Source organism: Nothobranchius furzeri, chromosome 18 (genome assembly GCF_043380555.1).
Source record: "Nothobranchius furzeri strain GRZ-AD chromosome 18, NfurGRZ-RIMD1, whole genome shotgun sequence".
Lineage (NCBI taxonomy): Eukaryota > Metazoa > Chordata > Actinopteri > Cyprinodontiformes > Nothobranchiidae > Nothobranchius > Nothobranchius furzeri.
Genome location: NC_091758.1, coordinates 13,191,028 through 13,213,352, shown reverse-complemented (window position 1 = coordinate 13,213,352; position 22,325 = coordinate 13,191,028). Strand labels below are relative to the sequence as shown.

At 49.8% G+C, this 22,325-nt stretch overlaps 1 protein-coding gene across 1 annotated transcript in view; it reads right to left on the bottom strand.

Annotated features, from left to right (window-relative positions):
* Positions 1 to 22,325, bottom strand: part of LOC107396584 (all-trans-retinol 13,14-reductase) — a 35,683-nt gene that overhangs the window by 5,293 nt on the left and 8,065 nt on the right. Inside the window, exons 5-11 of the mRNA XM_015976355.3 lie at positions 19,612 to 19,807; positions 19,341 to 19,538; positions 18,712 to 18,831; positions 18,469 to 18,607; positions 16,804 to 16,913; positions 16,562 to 16,728; positions 16,275 to 16,434 (exon numbers count right to left, since the gene is read on the bottom strand). Of these exons, the coding sequence (XP_015831841.1) occupies positions 16,275 to 16,434; positions 16,562 to 16,728; positions 16,804 to 16,913; positions 18,469 to 18,607; positions 18,712 to 18,831; positions 19,341 to 19,538; positions 19,612 to 19,807 (1,090 nt within the window). The remainder of the gene's footprint in view (positions 1 to 16,274; positions 16,435 to 16,561; positions 16,729 to 16,803; positions 16,914 to 18,468; positions 18,608 to 18,711; positions 18,832 to 19,340; positions 19,539 to 19,611; positions 19,808 to 22,325) is intronic.

Here is a 22,325-nt window from a genome sequence, read left to right as displayed (position 1 = left end):
AGGTTCGGTTTGAAGGCTGGTAAGCCTGAGAACTCGATTCAAAGTCAGGTGAGAACGATGACAGAGTAATGAATGAAACGCCGGCACTTCCTTATATAGTGTCGGCGTGATGACGTCGGCGGCCACTTTGGTTGCGGGAATGATGGGAAATGGTGGCGAGAATGCTGGGAAATGGAGTCAGCTGGAGGAGTTCGTGACACTCTTCAGGCAGCTGGTTCTGGAGATGGCCTCAAGGGATGGCAGGGTGCAGCCAATAATCCTCTGGGCGGTGTTTATTGTCCTCTGAACAGCCTTCCTGTCCTCAGCAGTGGAGCCTGCATACCACACACTCAGAGAGTAGGTGAAGGTGCTCTCCACGGAGCAGTGGTAGAAAGCCAGCAGCAGTTTCTGATCCAGGTCAGACCTTCTCAAGACCCGGAGAAAGTGCAGCCGCCGCTGAGCCTTTTTAACCAGAGCTCTGGTGTTGGCAGACCAGGACAGGTCAGCAGAGATGATGGTGCCAAGGAACCTGATGGAGGGGACACGGTCCGCATGCTCCCCATTTATGAGGAGAGGGGCGTGTGTGTGACAGTGTCTCCTGAAATCCAGAATGAGCTCTTTTGGTTTTTTTTATATTCAGAGTGAGGTTGTTATCTGAGCTCCACCTTGACAGATTACTGACCTCCGCCCGGTAAGCAGCCTCATCTCCGTCTGTGATGAGGCCGACCACAGTGGTGTCGTCTGCAAACTTAAAGATGGCAGTGGATGGGTGGGATGCGGTACAGTCCGATGTGTACAGAGTGTACAGTAGGGGGCTCAGCACACAGCCCTGAGGAGAGCCAGTACTGAGCAGGATGGAGGAGAGATGGGAGCCATGTTTAACATGCTGTGGTTGATTTGTGAGAAAGTCTTTTATCCAGTGGCAGGTGGAGGGAGGGATCTGAAGGCTCAGCAGTTCTGAGGTAAGAATGTCTGGGATGATGGTATTGAACGCTGAACTGAAGTCAACAAAGAGCATCCTGACGTAGCTTCCTCTGGTCTCCAGGTGGCTCAGTGTTGTGTGTAGCGTCAGGGCGATGGCATCCTCTGTTGATCTGTTTCCCCAGTAGGCAAACTGAAGGAGGTGGGGAGACTGTCACGATCTGCCCCTGCCCAACCTGACTGTGTTCCTCTCCTGCCGTGATTGCCCTTATTGTTCTCACCTGTCCCTCGTTTACCTGCCCATGTTTCCCTAATTAGCCCTCTGTATTTAAACCACCTGTTTGCCCCTGTCCTTTGTCAGTTCATTGTTGTTGCTGTTTGCTGGTGTTCCTGTTCATTCCATCCTGCCATTAAACCATTTTTACTTTTCTGAAGCCTGCATTTTTACCTCCTGCTCAGCTCAACCACACATGGTCCATCATCTCCACCTCCTACACCGTGACAGAGACAGGTTTGGATGTGGTTGGAGATAAGTCGCTCCAGACACTTTGTGATTACAGGTGTGAGGGCAACCGGTCGATAGTCATTTATGGTGTCTATGGAAGATTTTTCAGGGATGGGAATAATTTTTGCAGATTTGAGGCAGCTTGGGACTGAAGCATGAGACAGGGAGAGGTTAAACAACTTGGTAAGGATACCTGCTAGCTCACTGGCACACTCCTTGACCACGATCCCTGGTATGCCGTCTGGTCCGGCAGCTGTCCTGGGGTTAACTGCTCTCAAGGTTCTTCTCACCTCATGTTCCTGGAGCATGGGAGAGGGAGGAGTGGGGTTGCTCACGTTGTGGGGGGGTTGCAAAAGTGGGTGGGCAGTGGTTTCAAAACGAGCAAAGAAGTTGTTAAGCTCCTCTGCCTGTGTTCTGCTGCTGCCAGTGTTGGACAGAGTGTGGCCTCTGTAGTTGGTCAGAGTCTGAATCCCCTTCCACATCTTCCAGGGATTGTTGTTGTGAAAGAGGTCTTCTATTTTCCTCCTGTAGACTCTCTTTGCCTGGTGAATGCCCTTCCTCAGACTAGTTCTGGCTCTGCGGTACAAGTTGCTGTTACCTGACTTGAAGGCCATATTGTGGGCTCTGATTAGAGCCTGGACCTCTGATGTCATCCAGGGCTTCCTATTTGGGAAGATCCGAATCTGTTTGGTCACTGTGACATTTTCTACACAGGTTCTGATGTAGGATAGCACCATCTCTGTGTGTGCCTCCAGGTTCTGTTGTTCAAACACTCTCCAGTCTGTGCTGGCAAAGCAGTCCTGTAGCTGAGGGAGGGCTTCAGCAGGTAACGTGGTGATGGTGTGTTGTGGGCTTTGTTTGCTTCCTGAGGGGAGTGTAAGCTGGGATGAGAAACATGGAGAGGTGGTCAGACTGTCCAAGATGGGGAAGGGGTGTAGCTCTATAAGCATGCTTGATGTTGGTATATACACGGTCCAGTGTATTTTTACCCCGAGCTGCAAACTTGACATGTTGGTGGAGTTTGGGGAAAACAGTCTTTAAACATGCTTTATTAAAGTCCCCAGCTATTATGTGTACTCCCTCTGGATGAGCCTGCTGCTGTTTGGTTAAAAAGTGATGAAGCTGGATGAGTGCAGCGCTAACGTTAGCATTAGGTGGGATATAAACAGCAGTAGCAATGACTAGCATTGGCTCCCGTGGCAGATAGAAAGGTCTGCACTGGACAGACAGAGCCTCTAAGTCAGATGAGCAAAAGGTAGTTATTACTCTGCTGTTTCGGCACCAGTCTTCATGCACATAAACGCAGAGTCCTCCTCCTCCTCTGGTCTTACCGGAGCTTTTATCCCGATAAAGGCGATGGAGCACATAGCCGGTTAGCTCAACGCTGGCGTCTGGAATGTGCGAGTGGAGCCAGGATTCCGTAATAATCAGCAGACAACAATCACAAATGGTGTGGTTGTAAGCAAGCTGTGATTGCAGATAATTCATTTTGTTGGCAGGAGACTGGGCATTTAGGAGCAGAATGGATGGTAGCGGCGGGCGGTGTGGTTTCCTCCTTAGTTGTGCTAGTAGGCCTGCTCGGCAGCCTTGCTTCTGTTTCCTGTCTCTGCGCCGTCTGCTACGCCTTGCAGAGCCGACAACAGTCCACGGAGCTCCGGCTGGTCTGGCTATCTCTGGTGGAATATCGTATGTCCGGGTGAATTCAACTGTTAGTTTAGTATTTAGCTGAGATTTGATGGCCAATATCTCCTGGGGTGAGTATTTAATAAGTCCATGGCAGAAGTGGGCTGATAAAACAAGACAACCTAAAAGACAAACAATTGTACTTAGTTGCTGGGAACCATGAGTCGCTGCGTCCGTGCGCGCCGCCATCTTGGAGAAGGGGGCGCGAAGGGGGTGTTCAGAGGGTTTGACGACCATTAGATTCATTTCTGCTCTCATGCCGTTGATGTCATGTCTTCAGGCCGACGGTACAGGTCACATAAAACCAGGGCAAATAGATTCAGGGATAGCTAGAGTAGTCACTGAAGCAAACAACCACAAAATCAGATGAACCTGTAAATCCGAACCACACATTTAGTGTTTCAATGTTGATCATGTGCAAAAACATTTATATGTGCTATTTATGTTTACTCAATGTGCTAAAATTCAGCTTACCACAGTGACCTGCACACAACCCAAGTCATGCTGCTACTCTGTGTATATATTTGTAGACGTTACTGTTGATTCTACATTTATATTATTTTCTTGTATCACATTACATTTTGCACCAAAGGGAGTGACACTCACTACTGTACTACCCTGTACAATGACAATAAAGGCTATTCTATTCTATTCTGTTCTATTCTATGTAGTTTTCTTTTTTCTCTAATTTTTTTTCTCATGGCACACACACACACACACACACACACACACACACACACACACACACACACACAAACATGTCTGTCTGACACAAGATAGTGGCCATGTGGTTTACACACACAGCATGAGCACACTTGGCTGCCAGGTTCCTGCCCCACCACCATGGACAGCTCCACCTCATCCTGACCCACACTTGAGCACCATGAACAACATCCTCCCGTCCTCCCTATTACAGGAACCTGGATACAAAGGTGCAGCTGTCAGAGGCTGGACAGAAATGTTTCTGTTGGTGTTCTTACAGAGAGAATTTTGCAGATCATTATGTGCACCTGCTCTGACCGTTTGTCGAGAACCTGCCGCCGATCCTGGTTTCCTCGCGTCGCTGCCTCAGTTCATCAACTTCCCGGTCTACACCTGCAAGGTCTTCACCTGCAGGGTCTACGCCTGCAGGCCTCCTATGCTGCAGCCTCTTCAGAGTCCCGCTGCTGCAGCCTCTTCACATTCCTGAGTTCCCAAGTCTACGTTCCCGAGTTCCCGAGTCTACATTCCCGAGTTCCCAAGCCTACGTTCCCGAGTTCCAGAGTCTACGTTTCCAAGTTCCAGAGATCCCGAGTCTACGTTCCAGAGTCTACGGTCCCGAGTTTCCCTGAGTCTCCAGTGTCCCTGTGTCTGCAGAGTTCCCCTGAGGTCCCGAGTCTACATCACAAGTCTCCAGTGTCCCTATGTCTTCATTCCGAAACCCCCTGTGCCTCCATGTTCCGGATCCCTGGTTCCCTTGTTTTCCGAGTTAAGTGGTTCTTGTGGGCGTCTGGTATCCGCCCCTTAAGGGGGGAGGTACTGTCAGGATCTGCTCCTACCCCTCTGACTCTTACTCTCTCCTGCCCCTTGTTAACCTGCCCATGTGTTTCTGATTGTTTCCCTGTGTATTTATGCCTCCCGTCTTGCATGTGTCCCTTGTCGGATCATTGTTGTAGTTTGTTGTCGTGTCTCGTTGCTCCTGCTGTATCCTCTATCATTAAATCCATTTTTTGTTATCTGAGCCTGCATTTCTACCTCCTGGTCAGCTCTACCACACATGGTCCGCCGCCATCCACACCGCAACGCAACAAATTTAGAGTAGAGATAAATCGTAGTTTGTTGTTTGCTGACTTGGAACTCCTTACAGAGCTTTAGTTTAGTTCCTCTTGTGTTTAACGGCTGTTTACTGCTCGGACTTAAGTTCAATTGTAGAGAAATTCTTTTGGTGTTTGGTTTGGGTTTCAGTATTTTAGCCACATTTGTTAAACCGTTTTCAGGTTTTGTCTCTTAAAGTAAATTAGGAGCCTGCTTGCTGCAGCAGCAGGTTCCTTATGCACGTGTGGAGTTTTCTACATTAATGTCCTTTAATATTCTTCTTTCCTGCACACTGAAGCGGCTCCAACGGCAACACGCACCTCCACAAACCACACATCAAAACGAGCGACTTGGCCGTTTGAGATGTGCTGTTGCTTTTATGAGTGTTCTGATTTACCGCCGTGAAAATATCAACAAAAAACTGTCACTTTTGGGCAGATTGAACTACCCTTTCAATCTTTGAGTGTGTGTGTGGCATTTTGTACATTTGCATAAACACTATCTTGTTCCAGGTAGTAGGTCCCTTTTTAAAATTTCTTCAGGAATTTTCTAGTTTATAATGAGACACTCCTAAAGGGTAAATAGAACCAATAGCGATGCCTTGTTGCTAGGCAACAAGACATAACACTTAGGTCAAGTGACCACTGCTTGCTTGTAATCAAAAGATGTACCTGCTCAGTGCCTATGTGACATCATCACATAATGAACTCTGGAGGAAATGCCACATATACCAGCACATTTAACCGCAGACAGATGTATATCAGAGCAATGGAAATGAATGTGTTTCAGGTCCACAGACCAGCAGGCCATGGTCCATCATCACATTACAGAACAGATTGGTTTCACAGAAAAATTGTTGCAAAAACTATGCTGAATGATGACAGTGAAAGCTGTCCAAATTTTATCAATTCAACACAACAGGCTGTTTCTGTGGCACAAAGCCAGTGTAGAGATGTCTCATAAAAGCAGCTGAAAAGAAGAGACTTCTAAGTAAAGGTCTGCGGGAACAAATAAAATGAAAGATGATCTGAGGCAGATTGACTTAGAAAAAGAAAAATGTGATGAGAAACAGAGAAATCGACCAAGAACAAATGAATGACAGAGAGCTGCAACGAGAGATCAACAAGAATAAAACACACAGAATTAATACAGAATTCACCAGAACAGGACATCAGTTAAAGGAAACCATTGATGCATTAAAGTTAGGCAAGGCAGCTTTATTTATAGAGCACGTTTCAAACACGGGCAATTCAACGTGCTTTACAATTAGCACGAAATGACACGACGGCAAACACGAGAACACAAATGAAAATATACACGGATAAAATTATAATTTAGAGCTAAAAGGAAAAGACAGAATTAAGGTTGACCAATTACATCACAGATTACCGTGGAGACGACGCAGCATAAGATGCTGATGAGCACGTTAGGGTTAAACAACTCTAGGGTTGACGCACATCTGAGGTCCTGAGGAAGCTGATTCCATATGTGAGCAGCATAGTACCTAAAAGCATCTCCACCCTGTTTGGTTCGGACCCGAGGTTCTGATTGTTACATAAGGATGAGATCTGACATGTATTCTGGTCCCATGCCATTGAGGGATTTATAAGCTAATAGTAGTACATCTATTCTGTAGTTTACTGGTAACCAGTGTAGGGATATAAGAACAGGAGTGATGTGCTCCGTTCTCCTGATTCTTGTTAAGACTAGCAGCAGCATTCTGAACAAGCTGCAGTCGCTTCACAGCTTTTTGGGAAGACCAGCTGTACCCGGAACACACCAGCTGCAAAGCGCCGCAAAATGGATCACTCATGAAATTCGTGCGCTGTCCGCTCCGGGCTCCCCCTCTGTTCACATCAGGTGAGAATTTTCAACGACCGTTTCTGCTCACGCCCACTGTTTTCCGACCCCCCCACCCCGTGCCCTTGCTGTGCATGTGCGTGCATGTGTGTGTGTGTGTGTGTGTGTGTGTGTGTGTGTGTGTGTGTGTGTGTGTGTGTGTATGTGTGTGTGTATGTGTGTGCTCTGTCTTCTCCATCCCCAGTGAGTCGTGGAGGATGGCTGCTTATACTGAGCCAGGATTCTCTGGAGGTTTCTTCCTGTTAAAAGGGAGTTTTCCTCTCCACTGTCGCTGTGTCAGAGTCCAAGCCCCCAGGCCGGGCTCTCCCAGCTGACCGGCTTCCGTCTTGGACCACATTACCCAGCATGCCCCTCGTGGGGATTCCCTCCACGTTGCACCTGCGTCATTCCATGTCTATATATGGAAGACGCCACACCCGCTCTTCACTCAGTCATCGTTCCACCGTGATCCATGATCAGAGTATTCAGAAGCTAATACAGCTTAACCTCCACCTTTCCAACACAGACCTCATCCAACCTCCAGCCTTTCCAGCACCGCTTTCAACCAGCAGTCTAAATAAAGCTCTTACTCCCGAACCCAGTCTTCGAATCTGACAGGATGACTGAGTCCATTAATCCAGCGGAGTTCGAGCAGGTGACGAGAAAGATGGAGCAACTGGTGAACGAGAACGTTCAGCTCCACGCCTAGGTCGACCGGCTTAACACCAGACTGAACTCCCAGACCGATCTCTCCATGCAGTTGTCTACTGCCGTCACGGCACTCCAGCAGCAGGTTCATGCTGTCCACCTGCAAGCCCTCACTCCACCGATGGGAGAGCCACACTTCAGTCTCCCGGAGAAGTGGAATGGAGAGACGGGGAGTCCAGACAGTCTGCTTGCTACCCTTGAGATGCAGTTCGAGTGCCACCCAGGACGCTTCCCCACTGCGCGTTCTCGAGTGGCACAGCTCACCTCCCTGCTCACCGGACGCATGGCAGAGTGGGCCGCTGCGCTCTACAATTCCAAATCACCGGACTGCAATGACTACGCTGCATTCGTGGCTGCCCTCAGAAAGACGTTTGTTCCACCCAGCAGCGAAATGGGGGCAGAAGCACGACTCCTAAAACTCCGCCAGAAGGAGAGCTCTGTGTGCGCATATGCGTCGGAGTTCCGCACCATCTCCGCCAAGCTGCGGTGGGATGACTCTGCCCTTCGAGCCGTCTTCTTGGAGGGACTGGCAACCTACATCCGGGATGAGATGGCGGGAAAAGAGCTGCCCCAGACCCTGGACGAAGAGGTGGATCTGGCGTTGCGCATAGATCAGCGGGTTTTGGTTCGGCCCAAGCCTCTCATTCGCCCATCCAGGGCGCCTGGACCTTTTCCTCGTCCCCCCACGTCTGCTTCCAGACCCGTTGCTGCTGAGGAGCCCATGCAACTGGGCCACCTTCCTCCAGAGGAGAGACAGCGACGGTGGCGAGAGGGTCTCTGCACCTATTGTGGCTCCCCCGACCACAGACGCATGAACTGCCCACTCCGTTCGGGAAACGAAGGAACCCACTGAGTCTCGGGGTCGCTCAGCCTGGGTTGCCTCCAGCCCCTGCCCTTTCCAATCGGCTACTTCTACACGTCACCCTCCTATACGGCGAGACCTCGCTCCAGATGCACGCGCTGGTGGACTCAGGTGCCGCTGACAATTTTATGGATGTGGACCTGGCTAAACGCCTACGGATCCCCACTACCCTCTTGGAGAGGGTTGTACCAGTGACCACGGTGGACGGCAGGCCCCTCCAGCCTTACCCTGTCCAAAACCGAATGCAGTCTCTCCAGATGACAGTCCAGGGCCACCGGGAAACCCTCCATTTCCTGATCATCCATGCTCCCTCCTCTCCTCTGATCCTGGGGTTTCCCTGGCTCCGCCTCCACAACCCACGGATCTCCTGGTCCCAAGCTCGCCTTCTGGAATGGGGGGCCCAGTGCCGGACCCACCTCTCTCCTCCTCCACCTCGACCTGACTGCCCGGAGGGTGGCTCCGGTTCCGCACCACCCAATCTACCACTGCCCTATCGGGACCTGGCCGCGGTGTTCGATAAGCAGCGAGCCACGGCGCTGCTGCCTCACCGTCCATACGACATGGAGATCAAGCTCCAGCCAGGGACCAGTCCACCCCGGGGGCGCCTTTTTTCTCTCTCTCCCGCCGAGTCCAGAGCTATGGAGGACTACATCGACCAGGCCCTCCAGCAGGGTTTCATCCGACCCTCATCGTCCCCAGGTGCCGCAGGCTTCTTCTTTGTGAGGAAAAAGGAGGATAATCTCTGCCCCTGTATAGACTACAGAGGACTGAACAAGATCACAGTCAGAGATCGCCATCCTCTGCCGCTCCTCACCTCCGCCCTGGATGCCATCTCCCAGGCGCGGATTTTCACCAAGCTGGACCTCCGGAGCGCCTACAACCTGGTCCGTATCAAAGCTGGAGATGAGTGGAAGACGGCATTCATCACCCCCGCCGGTCACTGGGAGTACCAGGTCATGTCCTTCGGACTGTGCAATAGCCCCGCCGTTTTCCAACGCTTCATCAATGATGTCCTCCGTGACATGTTGGGACGGTGGGTGTTTGCCTACCTGGATGACATCCTGATCTACTCCAAGTCAGAGGCCGAACACCACCACCATGTTCGCGCTGTCCTGACCCGGCTTCTGGACAACAACCTGTTCTGTAAGCCCGAGAAGTGCTCCTTCCACCAGCGGTCTGTTTCATTCCTGGGCTACCTGATTTCGGATCAAGGTCGGACTATGGACCCTCAGAAAGTCCAGGCGGTGAAGGACTGGCCCCAACCAACCAGCCTGAAGCAACTGCAGAGTTTTCTGTGTTTCTGCAACTTTTACCGTCGATTTATCAAAGACTTTAGCACCATTGTAGCACCTCTCACCTCTCTCACCCGACCGAGCCCACCTGGTCAACCGTTCCGGCTCACCCCAGAGGCCGTTCGGGCCTTCCACTACCTAGTCGCTCGTTTCACATCGGCTCCTATCCTGCACCATCTGGATCAGGCAGTCCCTTTTGTGGTCGAGGTCGACGCCTCGGATGTCGGCGTCGGCGCCATCCTGTCCCAAGGCGGCCCAGATGACAGGCTACATCCCTGCACCTACTTCTCCAGGAAGTTTTCCACCACCCAGCAGAAGTACGGCGTAGGGGATCGCGAGCTGCTGGCCATAAAATGAGCATTGGAGGAATGGAGGCAGTGGCTTCTGGGCACCACTAAGCCGTTCACCATCTGGACTGACCACCAGAAACTAACCCACATACGGTCCGCCAAGCCGCTAAATCCTCGCCAGGCTCGCTGGGCCCTCTTCTTCGAACCCTACGAGTTACATCTCGCCTATCGCCCCGGGACAAAGAACCAGAAGGCGGACGCCCTCTCCCGCCAGTTCACACATTCAGTGCCCACGTCTGAGCCGGCGCCCATCCTCCCGGAGCATCGTTTTGTGGCCCACCTTGGGTGGCCGTTGGAAGAGGCCATCCAAAACTCCCTCCGGGATGACCCAGCGCCACCAGAGACCCCCGCCGGTCGGCTCTACATCCCCACGGCCTGTCGCAGTGAGGCGTTGGCCTGGGCCCACTCATCACGCCTGTCTGGTCACGCGGGCTTCTCTCGGACTCTCAAGTTCCTGAAACGGGCTCTCTGGTGGCCATGTATGGAGAGGGACGTCAAGGAATTCACGAGCGCCTGTGACGTCTGCGCCCACTCTAAGGCATCCACCCAGGCTCCGGTTGGCACCCTCAGACCTCTTCCGGTGCCCAGCCGCCCCGGTCCCATGTGGGGCTCAACTTCGTCACAGGTCTCCCGCCGGTCAACGACCTCGACACCATCCTGACGGTCACTGATCGGTTTTCCAAGGCTGTTCACTTCATCGTCCTCCCGGGCCTCCCCTCAGCCCGACGCACTGCTGAACTGTTTCTGGAGAACGTGGTGCGTCTCGACGGGTTCCCGGTTGATGTGGTCTCAGATCGAGGCCCCCCAGGTCACGGCCCGTTTCTGGAAGGCCTTCTGCCATCTAGTGGGAGCTTCTGTCAGTCTGTCTTTGGGCTATCACCCACAGACCAACGGTCAATCGGAGCGGGCGAACCAACAGTTGGGCCGGTACCTCCGCTGCTTTGTCTCGGCCCAGCCTTCGCAGTAGCCTAAGTACCTCCTCTGGGCGGAACTGTCTCATAATCTCCACACCTCCTCAGCCACTCAGATGTCCCCTTTCGAGGTCTGCTACGGCTACCAGCCCCCAGTCTTTGCCCACCAAGAACCCAAAGTCACTGTGCCGGCCGCTCAATCCCTGGTGCGGTGCTGCAAGAACGCATGGATCAAGGCGCGGGCCTCCATTACCCGGGCCAACGCCCGTTACTCACACCAACACCTCCGCAGGCACCGCCCGGGTCCCTCCTATGCTCCAGGGGACAAGGTCTGGGTGTCCACGGCAGGCCTCCGGGTCCGTGCCGGTTCCAGGAAGCTCGCTCCCCAGTTCCTCGGGCCCTACCCCGTGCAGAGGTCATCAACCCGGTCACGTACCGGCTGCGGCTGCCTACAAGCCTTTGCGTCCATCCCACCTTCCACACCTCCCGGCTCAAGCCTTACGTGGAATCCTCCCTCCTGCCGCCTCAGGCTCCAGCGCCTCCGCCGGCCCGCTTCCTCGACGGTGAGCCCATCTACACCGTCCGGCGCATTCTGGACGCTCGCCGCCGGGGTCGGGGCTGGCAGTACCTCATAGATTGGGCAGACTACGGCCCCGAGGAACGCTCCTGGGATCCGGCCCGCTCCATCTTGGACCCTGCCCTCATCTCGGACTTCTGGGCCCACCGAGGTGGCCCGGGGACTTATGGAGCCGTCCCTGGACCGGGGGGTCCTGTCAGAGTCCAAGCCCCCAGGCCGGGCTCTCCCAGCTGACCGGCTTCCGTCTTGGACCACATTACCCAGCATGCCCCTCGCGGGGATTCCCTCCACGTTGCACCTGCGTCAATCTATGCCTATATATGGAAGACGCCACACCGGCTCTTCACTCAGTCATCATTCCACCGTGATCCATGATCAGAGTATTCAGAAGCTAATACAGCTTAACCTCCACCTTTCCTCCTCAGACCTCATCCAACCTCCAGCCTTTCCAGCACTGCTTTCAACCAGCAGTCTAAATAAAGCTCTTAATCCCGAATCCAGTCTTTGAGTCTGACACGCTGCATGCTTGCTTAGTATGAGGATTGCTGTAAAGACACTGACACTAGTCAGTGACTCGATGCGACATGCTGGGTTCCTTATATAGGAAACTTTTTACTGATTGGCTTAATGAACTGACCTGTATGGGAATGTTTACTGAGTGAAGGTCCTTGAGGCAACTCTTGTCCTGATTTGGCGCTATATAAACTTGAATTGAATTGAACTGAATTAAGTATGCAGCTGCATTTTGAAGGTCTGATAGTGATCTGGTAGGTTAGTTTTCCTGAATCGGCACTCATTCTCGTGTTTGGTAACAGATCTAGAGAACCATGGAGCTTTCTGTTTGCCAGATATATATGTCGATGGTTTCAGCATGAACATTTTGTTTAATGTCAGATAACTCAAGCAATCTCGTTGGTTGGGAACATTCTGGGTGTTATCTATGTAGTCTGTGTCTCGGTGGGTGTCATGTAGAGGTTCTAGAGGACTGCAAGATAGTGCTGGCTCCTTAACTTGATCCTCGTGTTCTGTCTTGATAAATGTGGGGGACGAACAAGAAACATGCAACATGTGTGCTAGATTTGAGGTGAATAGTCTAACTCCGGCCTTGTTCAAACGAATTCCAGCAGGAAGTGGTGTCTACAATCCCAAAAGAAGTTGAAATTGTCGAAAAAAATGACGTAATCTTTGTTCCACGTGGATGAGAGCCATGAGTTGAACGGATAGAGCCGTGAAAAATGTTCCGGTCCTCTTCTCACAGGTGCTAGAGGGCTGCTTATTATCAATTTTATTTTTAGGGACCTGAGTGATGCCAAAAGAGCAGTAAAATCCTGCTTAAGGACCTCTAATTCCCTCATCCTGATATCATTAGAGCCAATATGGATGATGAGGTTTTTGGCTGCTGGGTGTTTAGGAAGCATTGATGGTATTCTGTCTGTAAGATCAGAAATTGTGTCCTTGGCAAAACAGCAAGTTTTAGAGTATCAGCCATTTAAATTCACACGTTTCACGTGAAAGTCGCCCATTATGAGAGTTTCATAGGTGCTCTTATGCTGTTTGTTAACTTTCCTTACCCTGTTCTGAGGGCAGGAAGGCGAGCCGTCTGGGAGCTGTAGATCTGGATCACTGAAGGAAGCTAGCAGCACGTGCAGATTTGGGACGGTGCTCTAAGAAATAGATTTGTTTGCGGGGTTAAAAGTGCTGAGCTCCACGACCGCTTGTTAAATGCAGCTCACACAAAGACCTGACACTGTCAGCAGCATATGAGAGGGGACTAGCTCACGAGGTAACAAAACAAAATGCCCAGCAGTGGTCCCAGAAGAGCTTCAAAGCTAATGCCATCTCAACGGCAAGTGCAAATAAGAAAGAAGAGCATCTTAACCCATGCTACAGATGAGCTGGCCATGGACATGGTCCAGGTGAATTCAGATTTAAAGACACGGAAAGCCAGGCATGTCAAAAGAAGGACACATTGCTAAGGCTTGCAGATCCAAACCCGAAGAGAAAAAGGACAAGCAGGTGAAATGGACGAAGCACCAGGATGCCACGGCCGAGCAACGGGACAATGACCAGGATAACGGCAGCAAGATTCAAACTGGGAAGGACCCGCCGCCAGATACCAACCTACTGTAACGTACCAGTGGTCAAATTTTCACCAACAAAATGATCAGAAATGAACTTTCATTTGCAGACACAAACACACCATCAGTCTGGCCCAAAACAAAGAGCGGTCTTAGTCAAGGTCTCATGCATCCTCACGCTGAATAAAGTTCACCTTCCTCAAAGTTCCCAAGTGACTTTATAACTTATAGGTTGAAATAATCAAAAGTGTTGAATGAACAAGATGTTTAAATCAAATGTTTAAATGGTCTGTGCTTTAATCAATGATGGGTTTAAAATGAATATCTTTCTTGCATTGATCCATTTCAGATCGTCGCTACTAGGGCTTGTATGAACTAGTCGACTAGTCGACTTCACCGCTCTGTGGTGACTTTTTATGCGTGTTATCGACTAGTCGCTGTCACGTGATAATGAGCGACAAGATGCAGTCCTCGGAAAAGACAGCAGGTGACAAGCTCCTGCGCGTCGGGAGGTGACGCGCTGTGACACCCGCGGTAAAACGGACATTTGACCGAATTGTGACCTTTAACCTCTTGCAATGTAACCTTCCCCTCACCCCCATCCTAACCAGCTAGCACATGCAAAGCTCTGATTGTTGACGTGCTCCAGACATCTGCGTCCTGAGCACGGCCACAGTAACATTATCAAATCAGGTGTCGCCACCTCAAAAACTACTTTAACACGCGATCGTTCATGTCGCCTCATTTCCTTTTATGTTTTCTGTCTTTTATTTGTGCCGTTCCGTTTCGCTGCTGTGGAGTGGAGCGTATCATCTGTTTTGTCCTCCGGTGACTTCACCACCAGTTTACCTAGCAGATGTGGCCAGCGAGCACTCCGCTGTTTTTGCGGTCGGTAGATCTTTTAGAACTGCAGTTCAAAGATAACTCATGAGGTGAATATATATGAACCCAGGTAGCAGTTTTTCTTTAGGATTGAGAGGAGATGCAGGAAGATAATAAACAGGCAGGACAGAAAAATAGTCAAATAAAAACAAGTTAGTTTTGTACCTGCTGGTTGCAACAAACAGACACCATTGAAGGTAATCAGAAGTGAGGAACAGAAAATGAAATAATTATTTTAATGTTTAGAGCAGCAGGAACTCCGAGAGGCTGCAGGAGCATCAGTGAGTTTGCGGCCGCTGCGCAGGGGGAGGGGGGGAGAGGGCTGAAGCAGAAACTACCGTTGTTAAAAGAAATGTGTTTAACTTTGAAAATGTGGGCGCAATTTTAATTGTCAAAAACTCCAGCAAACCAACCCCCCAAAAAAAACGCTTGGTCACCCATCGTCAATTTTAGCCGCTTCACGTGTGTGACGTCATCAACGACTAGTCGAAGTCGACTCGATTTTCATTATTTGACGGTCGACTTTTTAAAAAATTAAGTCATGCAGCCTCTAGCAGCTACTCCAGTTCAGTACGTGTTGATTTAACAATTTAAAACAATTTAGAAAATGAATGTGTACACTGGGGTTAGGGGTTGTTATCCCAGAAAAACTGCATGTGAGGTTCTTATCAGAGCTACGTGACAGCCATTGGGGAATGGTGACAATGAAGTCGCTCTTCCACAGTTTGTTTTGATGGCCTACTCTTGATCAGGATACTGGGTAAATTGGGGTAAATAAGCAAATGTTTCTGGTAGTGATGGATGCTTACGCACACTGGCCTGAAATAATACACATGCAGACCACTACAGCCAGCAAAACCAGTGAGGCTATGAGAAATGTGTTTGCAGCGTATGGGTTGCGTGACGGACAATGGCCCGCAATTCACTTGTAGTGAATTTGATTCGTTCCTTACCATGAATGCAGTGAGGCACATTGAAACTCCTGCTTATCATTCTGCATCAAATGGACTGGCTGAAAGATTAGTCCAAAATTTCCAAAGATCGTTAGCCAAAAGCGAGGTTGTTGGCAGCGTGATATTGTATTGCCAACTTCTTGTACAGGTACAGAAACATGCCACATACCACTACAAAGAAAACCGTTTTCACACAGACAAGTTTGAACGAGGCTTTCGCTGCTAGAACCAGATGCAGCTCAAACAAGCGGTGCTCCCCACCGGGCTTACAGGAAGAAAAGGCTGAGATCTTTTTCTGTGGCTCAGGCCGTATGTGGTGAGAAACTACAGGGGAGAAGAGAGGTGGTTGGATGGTGTGATAACTGACGTTTTGGGTCCCGTAACATATTTGGTGTCTTTGAATGGGAAAAATGTAAAAAGACGTGAACCAGATGCTCGACGCAAAGAAAACAAGGGGACCGCCAGCGCAGAGGGTGACTGAAACAGAACAACACTGGGAGAACCGCTTTGATCCTGGAGATGATTTGGGACATAATGATACTACTCCTGTGAGTGAGCAGTTTTCTGAGGGAAACCAGGGATCAGGTGATGCTGACCGAGCTTTAACAGCTACTGCAGGTTCCAGCCGTACGAAGCGCCCTAAAAGAAATGTGCGCCCTCCGGAGCATTTGGACTTGTAAGGAGTCGGTGTTTTTGAAACAACATATTGTTTAGTGTTTTTTTAAATCAACCCTTTGATGCGTAATGGTCACTACAGTGGACAGGTACTCAAAATAGTTATTTATCTATTTTTGCTATTAAGCACAGCTGTTGAAGACTTTGTTGCATTTGAGCCCCTCCATTTGGACTTCAATAAGTCAAGCCAACATAGTTCATGTTCATGTTCCACTGAGATGGACATGTGAGAAATGATTTGTGACCACTGTGTTAGTCCCATCACCTGTTAGGTAGAGGCCGCTGATGGGAGTCTGGGGTCGGGTCCTAGCAATAGTTTCTGGACTGAAGCGTTCCACGTTGTGCTCAGCTCCGTACATCTCCCCTCTGGGAGCTCCCAGATAGTGGAGATTAGTTAAAGGAGTGGCAGCCTCAACCATCACCACCTGAATACACAAACACACAGTTGGAACAATCACATCCGCTGAAGATCACACATAAAGTTGGTTAGAGTCGGTTCTCGTGAATTCCTCCTATCCTACTACGGGACATGCTCATGCTAAAAAGACAAACTTTTTCACGAAGCTGAGGGAAGATGGTCAATGCCCAGTCCAGCAGCTCCTGGGCTATGCTGTTTTTCAGTTCCAGGTAATCAGGGCCTCGCTTGCCAAGTTTGGTTTCCTCCCATTCCTCAAACCACTCGTAGCGGGCCATGGTTAGCAGGGTCATGCAGGATTTAGCTGCACAAAAATAAGACAAGAATAGCTCATTCTGACTTGACGGGCTACTGTGCCTCTAACAAGCAGGTGTGTTACCTGGGTGTCTGATGCCGGCTGTCGGGTCTTTAGCAGAAGGAAAGGTGATGAACATCATGGGGATGTTTCCTAGCACCTGCTCTCTGCTCAGAGAACAGTATCGCTCCATGCTTTAGGGGATACCGACACAGACATACACAAAAGTTAAAACATGAAACTATACACCACACCTGGCTAACCCTGACACCCTAACTTCTCTAGACACCGACAGCTCTGATCATGGATCAGGTCTAAGAGTGGATAGAAGCACGCACTCTTACAGTTAACCCCACATCTTGCAGGAGAATGTCAACCCATGCAAAATTGTTATAGATGTTTTTAGAAAGGCTTTAAAGACCAAGTTCACTTGTTATTTCAACACATCTGCAGTGATGTCTATTATTCATGAATGCCTTGTCCATCTCTGTGAGGAAAAAAGTCCTGGTGCTCCTGTTTCAGGAATTAGAAGTGAGCCAGATGAGAGGGGAGCAGAAAACTACAGGATGTGCACTTACTTCCTGATATTGTGACATCTGTCCTCTGATTGGCTAACAGCAACACACCTTTACCACTGACTCTATTTGCTCTGTTTTATCTCCACAAATAACACAAGCCTGGAGGAGTTCTGCTGTGTGGTGAAGTTGCTAATGCTAACACTTAGCTTCTTCTAGCAGAGACTTTCTCTGCTGTTTCCTGGACGCTAAACCAACAACAGCCTTCCCCGTCGTGAGTCAAGATGGGTGAGTCCATGAACGTTAAGCATGACGTAGATCTGTCAGGATTTTCTAATCTTAGAGTTTCACCGTCTGTTTTCTATCAGAAGCTATTGCAGGAGACAGGTGTAGGAGATTATTTTCATGTTCAGCCTGCATGTTAAACTCAGGGTGAATGATTTTATTCATCCATCCATTCTTCTCCACTTATGTGGGATTTGGTCATGATAAATGATAAATGACCCGCACTTGTATAGCGCCTCTCAGAGTAAGGACTCCAAAGCGCTTTACACTACAGTGTATCATTCATCCATTCACACACACATTCACACACTGATGGTGATGAGCTACGATGTAGCCACAGCTGCCCTGGGGCGCACTGACAGAGGCGAGGCTGCCGAGCACTGGCGCCACCGGTCCCTCCGACCATCACCAGCAGGCAAGGTGGGTTAAGTGTCTTGCCCAAGGACACAACAGCAGAATTCTCTGTCCGGAGCCAGGATTGAACCTGCAACCGTCTGATTACTAGACAACCCGCTCAACCTGTTGAGCTACTGCTGCCCCAGCATGGGAGCAGCCTCAGCAGGGAGACCCAGACGTCCCTCTCCCCATCCACTTGGGCCAGCACTGTAAACCGTCTGACTGGGAAACACTCGGACGGAAACTGTGATTGTGAGGAGCCGGAAATGATGAGGCACGTTCTCTTGCCCTGTGGGAGTTGCTCTTTGCAGAGGAGGGAACTGTTCTGGGTTCTGGGGGCTGCTGGTGAAACGGTGTTTTGTTTTGGCATGTTGTTAAATCAGGTGGACTGATGTCGGGATTTCTTCGTGTCCCTGAAGTGTATGGCGTTGACTCCTAGTTTGTGATGTGGTGCAGGAGCAATATGACTTATGCCTAACAGAAGAAGAAGAAGAAGAAGAAGAAGAAGAAGAAGAAGAAGAAGAAGAAGCTTCAAACAGCTGACAAAACTTACAGTGAGTTCAGGTCATTGTCCTTATACATCCAGAAGTTAGTGGGAACAATGTCCAGGTCCTCTTTGGTTCCATCGAGGCCAACAAACACCAAAAAGGAACCCATGCCATGGCGCACCATACCCAACACTGACTGGATTTCTGCTCAGCAACACGCAGAAAGACACAAAATAAAGAGAAGATACAGCCCATAATAAGCAACACGTTGGAAAGCGCGTGCTGCGTGATGCCTGTGTGTGCCGTACCAGGTTCCTCCTGCAAGTGCCGAGGTAGAAACTTTTGGTAAGTGTTGAAGATTCCAGCATCAGAGATGATGACAGGAGCATAGACCTCAGTCTGCTGTAGTCCTTTATTTACCGTCACACCTGACACACACACACACACACACACACACACACACACACACACACACACACACACACACACACACACACACACACACACACACACACACACACAGACTGTGATAGGTGTAAATGAGTGTGTTCATGCTTTAACAGATCTACACGTTGGTCCTTAGAGCTCAGAAATGAGGAATTTCCTGTAAAAGTTTAATATTTTCTTTCTCTCTTGTCTAAAAGTGAAACGGGTTTATTTTACAGATTCATTCAACGCGAGTAAAAACCTTCGAGCCAGATGATTGTGTGTAAAACGTCCTCCTTTTAGATCGCTTCCATTTTCACAGATTTCCATTATCCTCGTTAGGGTCCAGTCCACCGTTACTGTCCCACTTGGTTCTGTGTAGCTGAATAAAATGCTCTCATTTATCATATGTGAGGTTCTCCTGCTGGCAGCACACCAGCATCACTGCTCTATGATCCATCCATGTTGTCTCTGACAGCTCATGTAGGTCCCGGGGAGGGTCAGGACTCACCGTAGGCCTTTCCCTGGTTGTTGATGAGGATCTGTTGTACCGGAGCTCTGACCAGCACGTCGCCTCCTGCTTGCTGAATGATGCGAATGATGTGGAAGGCAATTTCGCTGGCCCCCCCGACCGGGTAGTACGCACCACGTTTGTAGTGATGGAGGAGGAGGGCATTGATGAGAAAGCTGGACTCTTTGGGAGGAACACCTGCAGGAGGAGCAGTGTGAGGTGTGTGTGAGTGTGTGATCTGTTGGATCTTAACTGTTTGTGTGATCAGCACCGTAGAACAGGTAGGCAGACAGCGCCTGCAGGTCCTTGTTCTGTGTGAGACGGCACATCACTTCTGAATGGTTGGTTGCCGCCAGGCGGAAGACAGAAGAAATCTGATTCAAGAGCCCAGTTCTGATCAGGATGCGCACCACCCAGTAGGGAATCATCTTCAGGATAGCGATGAGTGGAGTTCTCCGTGATGCAAGCTGCAAGAGTTCACAGTCAAGTGTGATCATCAGAGTAAAGTGCACGCTTCAGTCCCCGAGCACGTTCATGCCTTCAGCATCACAAACAAACAGAAAGGGTTCATGTGCAAAACAGACAAACTATTTTTAGTAATTCTTTATTTTGATTGTTGTTACATTAAATAAATATTAACGATGAGTTTTTGACCAATAAGAAAACAGTTATGTTGTTTTTATACGGGGAAGCTGCCTTCATGTCATCTTCAATAACCGTCTAAATGCCCACTGGAAGAGCATCAGGTCTCTTAATTACATAAATTTAGAGTGGCACACACTCAACAGGAAAAAAAGTTTTTGCTAATAATTTTGCCATCGTACATGGAAACGCTTAGGAAAATAAAAGCACCCCTTCCACGGCCAAGCCCTCGTTTTCACGTGTGCTTTGTGAGGGGCCGTGCTGCCGTTTGAGCTGCGTTAACGTCCGCAGAAGAAGAACACCTCCTAAGCCAAACAAGGACTTTATGGGTGATTTTACTGCCCTTCTCACTCATTTATTCCTACTCTCTCCCAGCACCATAATTCTTGGAGATTTTAACATCCGTATTGGTAATGGAAACTATCCACTGACCAGAGAGTTTCTTTCTGCCCTGGAGAGTTAGGACTCATCAGCTTCCACACCCACTCTGAAGGTCACATGTTGGACCTGGCCTGCTGCTGTGGGGTGACCCCCTCTGGTTTGAAAGCAAATCCATTCCCCCTCTCTGACCACACGCTTCTCTCTATAACAGCAGAATCACAGTGTTCCCTGAGTCATTGGCTAAGAACACACCGTTTCAAACTTGTAGAAGAGCAGACTCCGTACTGTGCCCAGACTGGAACACCTCCAGTCGCCCATGTTCCTCCAGGAACAACGTCAGCTGCTGGCACACACACTTCTCAAGCACTTTAGAGGAGAAAGGTAGCTGTGAGACCGGCCTGAACTTAGCCAACTCCAACTAATTAAGGCTGGGTTTTTGTACAGGGGTGACACCACTGCATGCTTGAAAGAGGACAGGACCTCACTCGCCTGCAGGCTACCATTAATAGTTGCCAAAATAGAGGGGCCTAGTGTGGGTAAAGCCTCCTGACATAGCCTAGCAGACAAAGCATCTGACAGCCTGAGGGCCTTGTTCTGGAGTCTGTGTCCTCCAGCTCAGCAAGACCTGTTCTTCAGCGTCTCCACTGGCTGCCCACTGAACACGGAATCTCCTTCAAAATCCCAATCCTAACCTACAAATATGCCTATTGTCTTGATCCCGCCACCCCCCCCCCGCCCCCCCCTTCCTGTCTGATCTCATCCACATTGCCATCTCCTCTCTCACCCTCCGGTCTTCTTCTGCCGTTCGCCTCATGGTTCCTCCTGCCCGTCTCATCACCAATGGACACAGAGATTTCAGTTGCTCTGCTCCTCGGCTCTGGAACTCTCTTCCTCCGTATCTCCGAAACGCAGACTCCCTCTTCTCGTTCACATCCCACTTGTTCAATCTGGCTAACACTCCCTAGTCTACAAACCGTCTACCATAATGTCACAACCCAAGGGGGAAAACCCTCACGCCCTCCTGCCATCACACCACATATCTACTGTCCAGCTCTGTAACAGGACCTGTTATTTTCCTGCCAGGTTCACCTCCATGCAGTGAAGCCTGCTGAAGGCTCCACCCACCTGATCCCCATCGAGCTAATCAGCTGCAGCTGCTACTTTCTGTCTTTCTTTGTGGACTAAGTCAATAAGGTCAGATCTAGCATCTCTCCTTCAGCCTTATCGCTGCCTCTCCCGACTCCAACCAGGCCCATCATCCTAGATAGCTTTGCTCCTGTTTCGTTGCCTGAGTTAACCAAACTAGTTAACTCTATGAAGACTTCTGCATGCCCCCTCCACATCTTACCCTCATCTTTGTTTAAAAGTGCTTTTCAGTCCATCAGTCCCAGCGTGCTCTCTATAATTAATGCTTCTCTGGTCTCTGGTCAGGTCCCTGCTTACTTTAAGAACGCTGTAATCCACCCGCTTCTTACAAAACCGAGTCTCGACCCCTCTCTCCATAGCAGCTTCAGACCCATCTCCAAGATCTTGGAAAAGGTTGTGGCTAAACCACTCACAGCTGCTCTTGATGAACATAACATCTATGATAGCTTCCAGTCAGGTTTTCGTAGAGCTCATTCTACTGAAACAGCTCTTCTTAGGGTCTCTAATGACCTTCTGACTCACAGTGATGCAGGGTTCTGGTTCTGGTCCTGCTGGACCTGACTGCAGCCTTTGTCACTGTTGACCATCACCTGCTACTGGAGAGGCTGAGAGACTGGGTAGGCCTATCAGGATCTGCTCTGGAGTGGTTCTCCTCTTATCTCTCTGAGCGCTCCTTTTCTGTGGCCGTCTCCAAGTTTAGGTCCTCCACCATCTCTCTTACCCATGGTGTCCCACAAGGTTCTGTGCTGGGGCCTCTGCTCTTCCTCCTCTATCTGCTTCCTCTTCAGCACATCCTGAGCTCCTTCAAAGGAATCT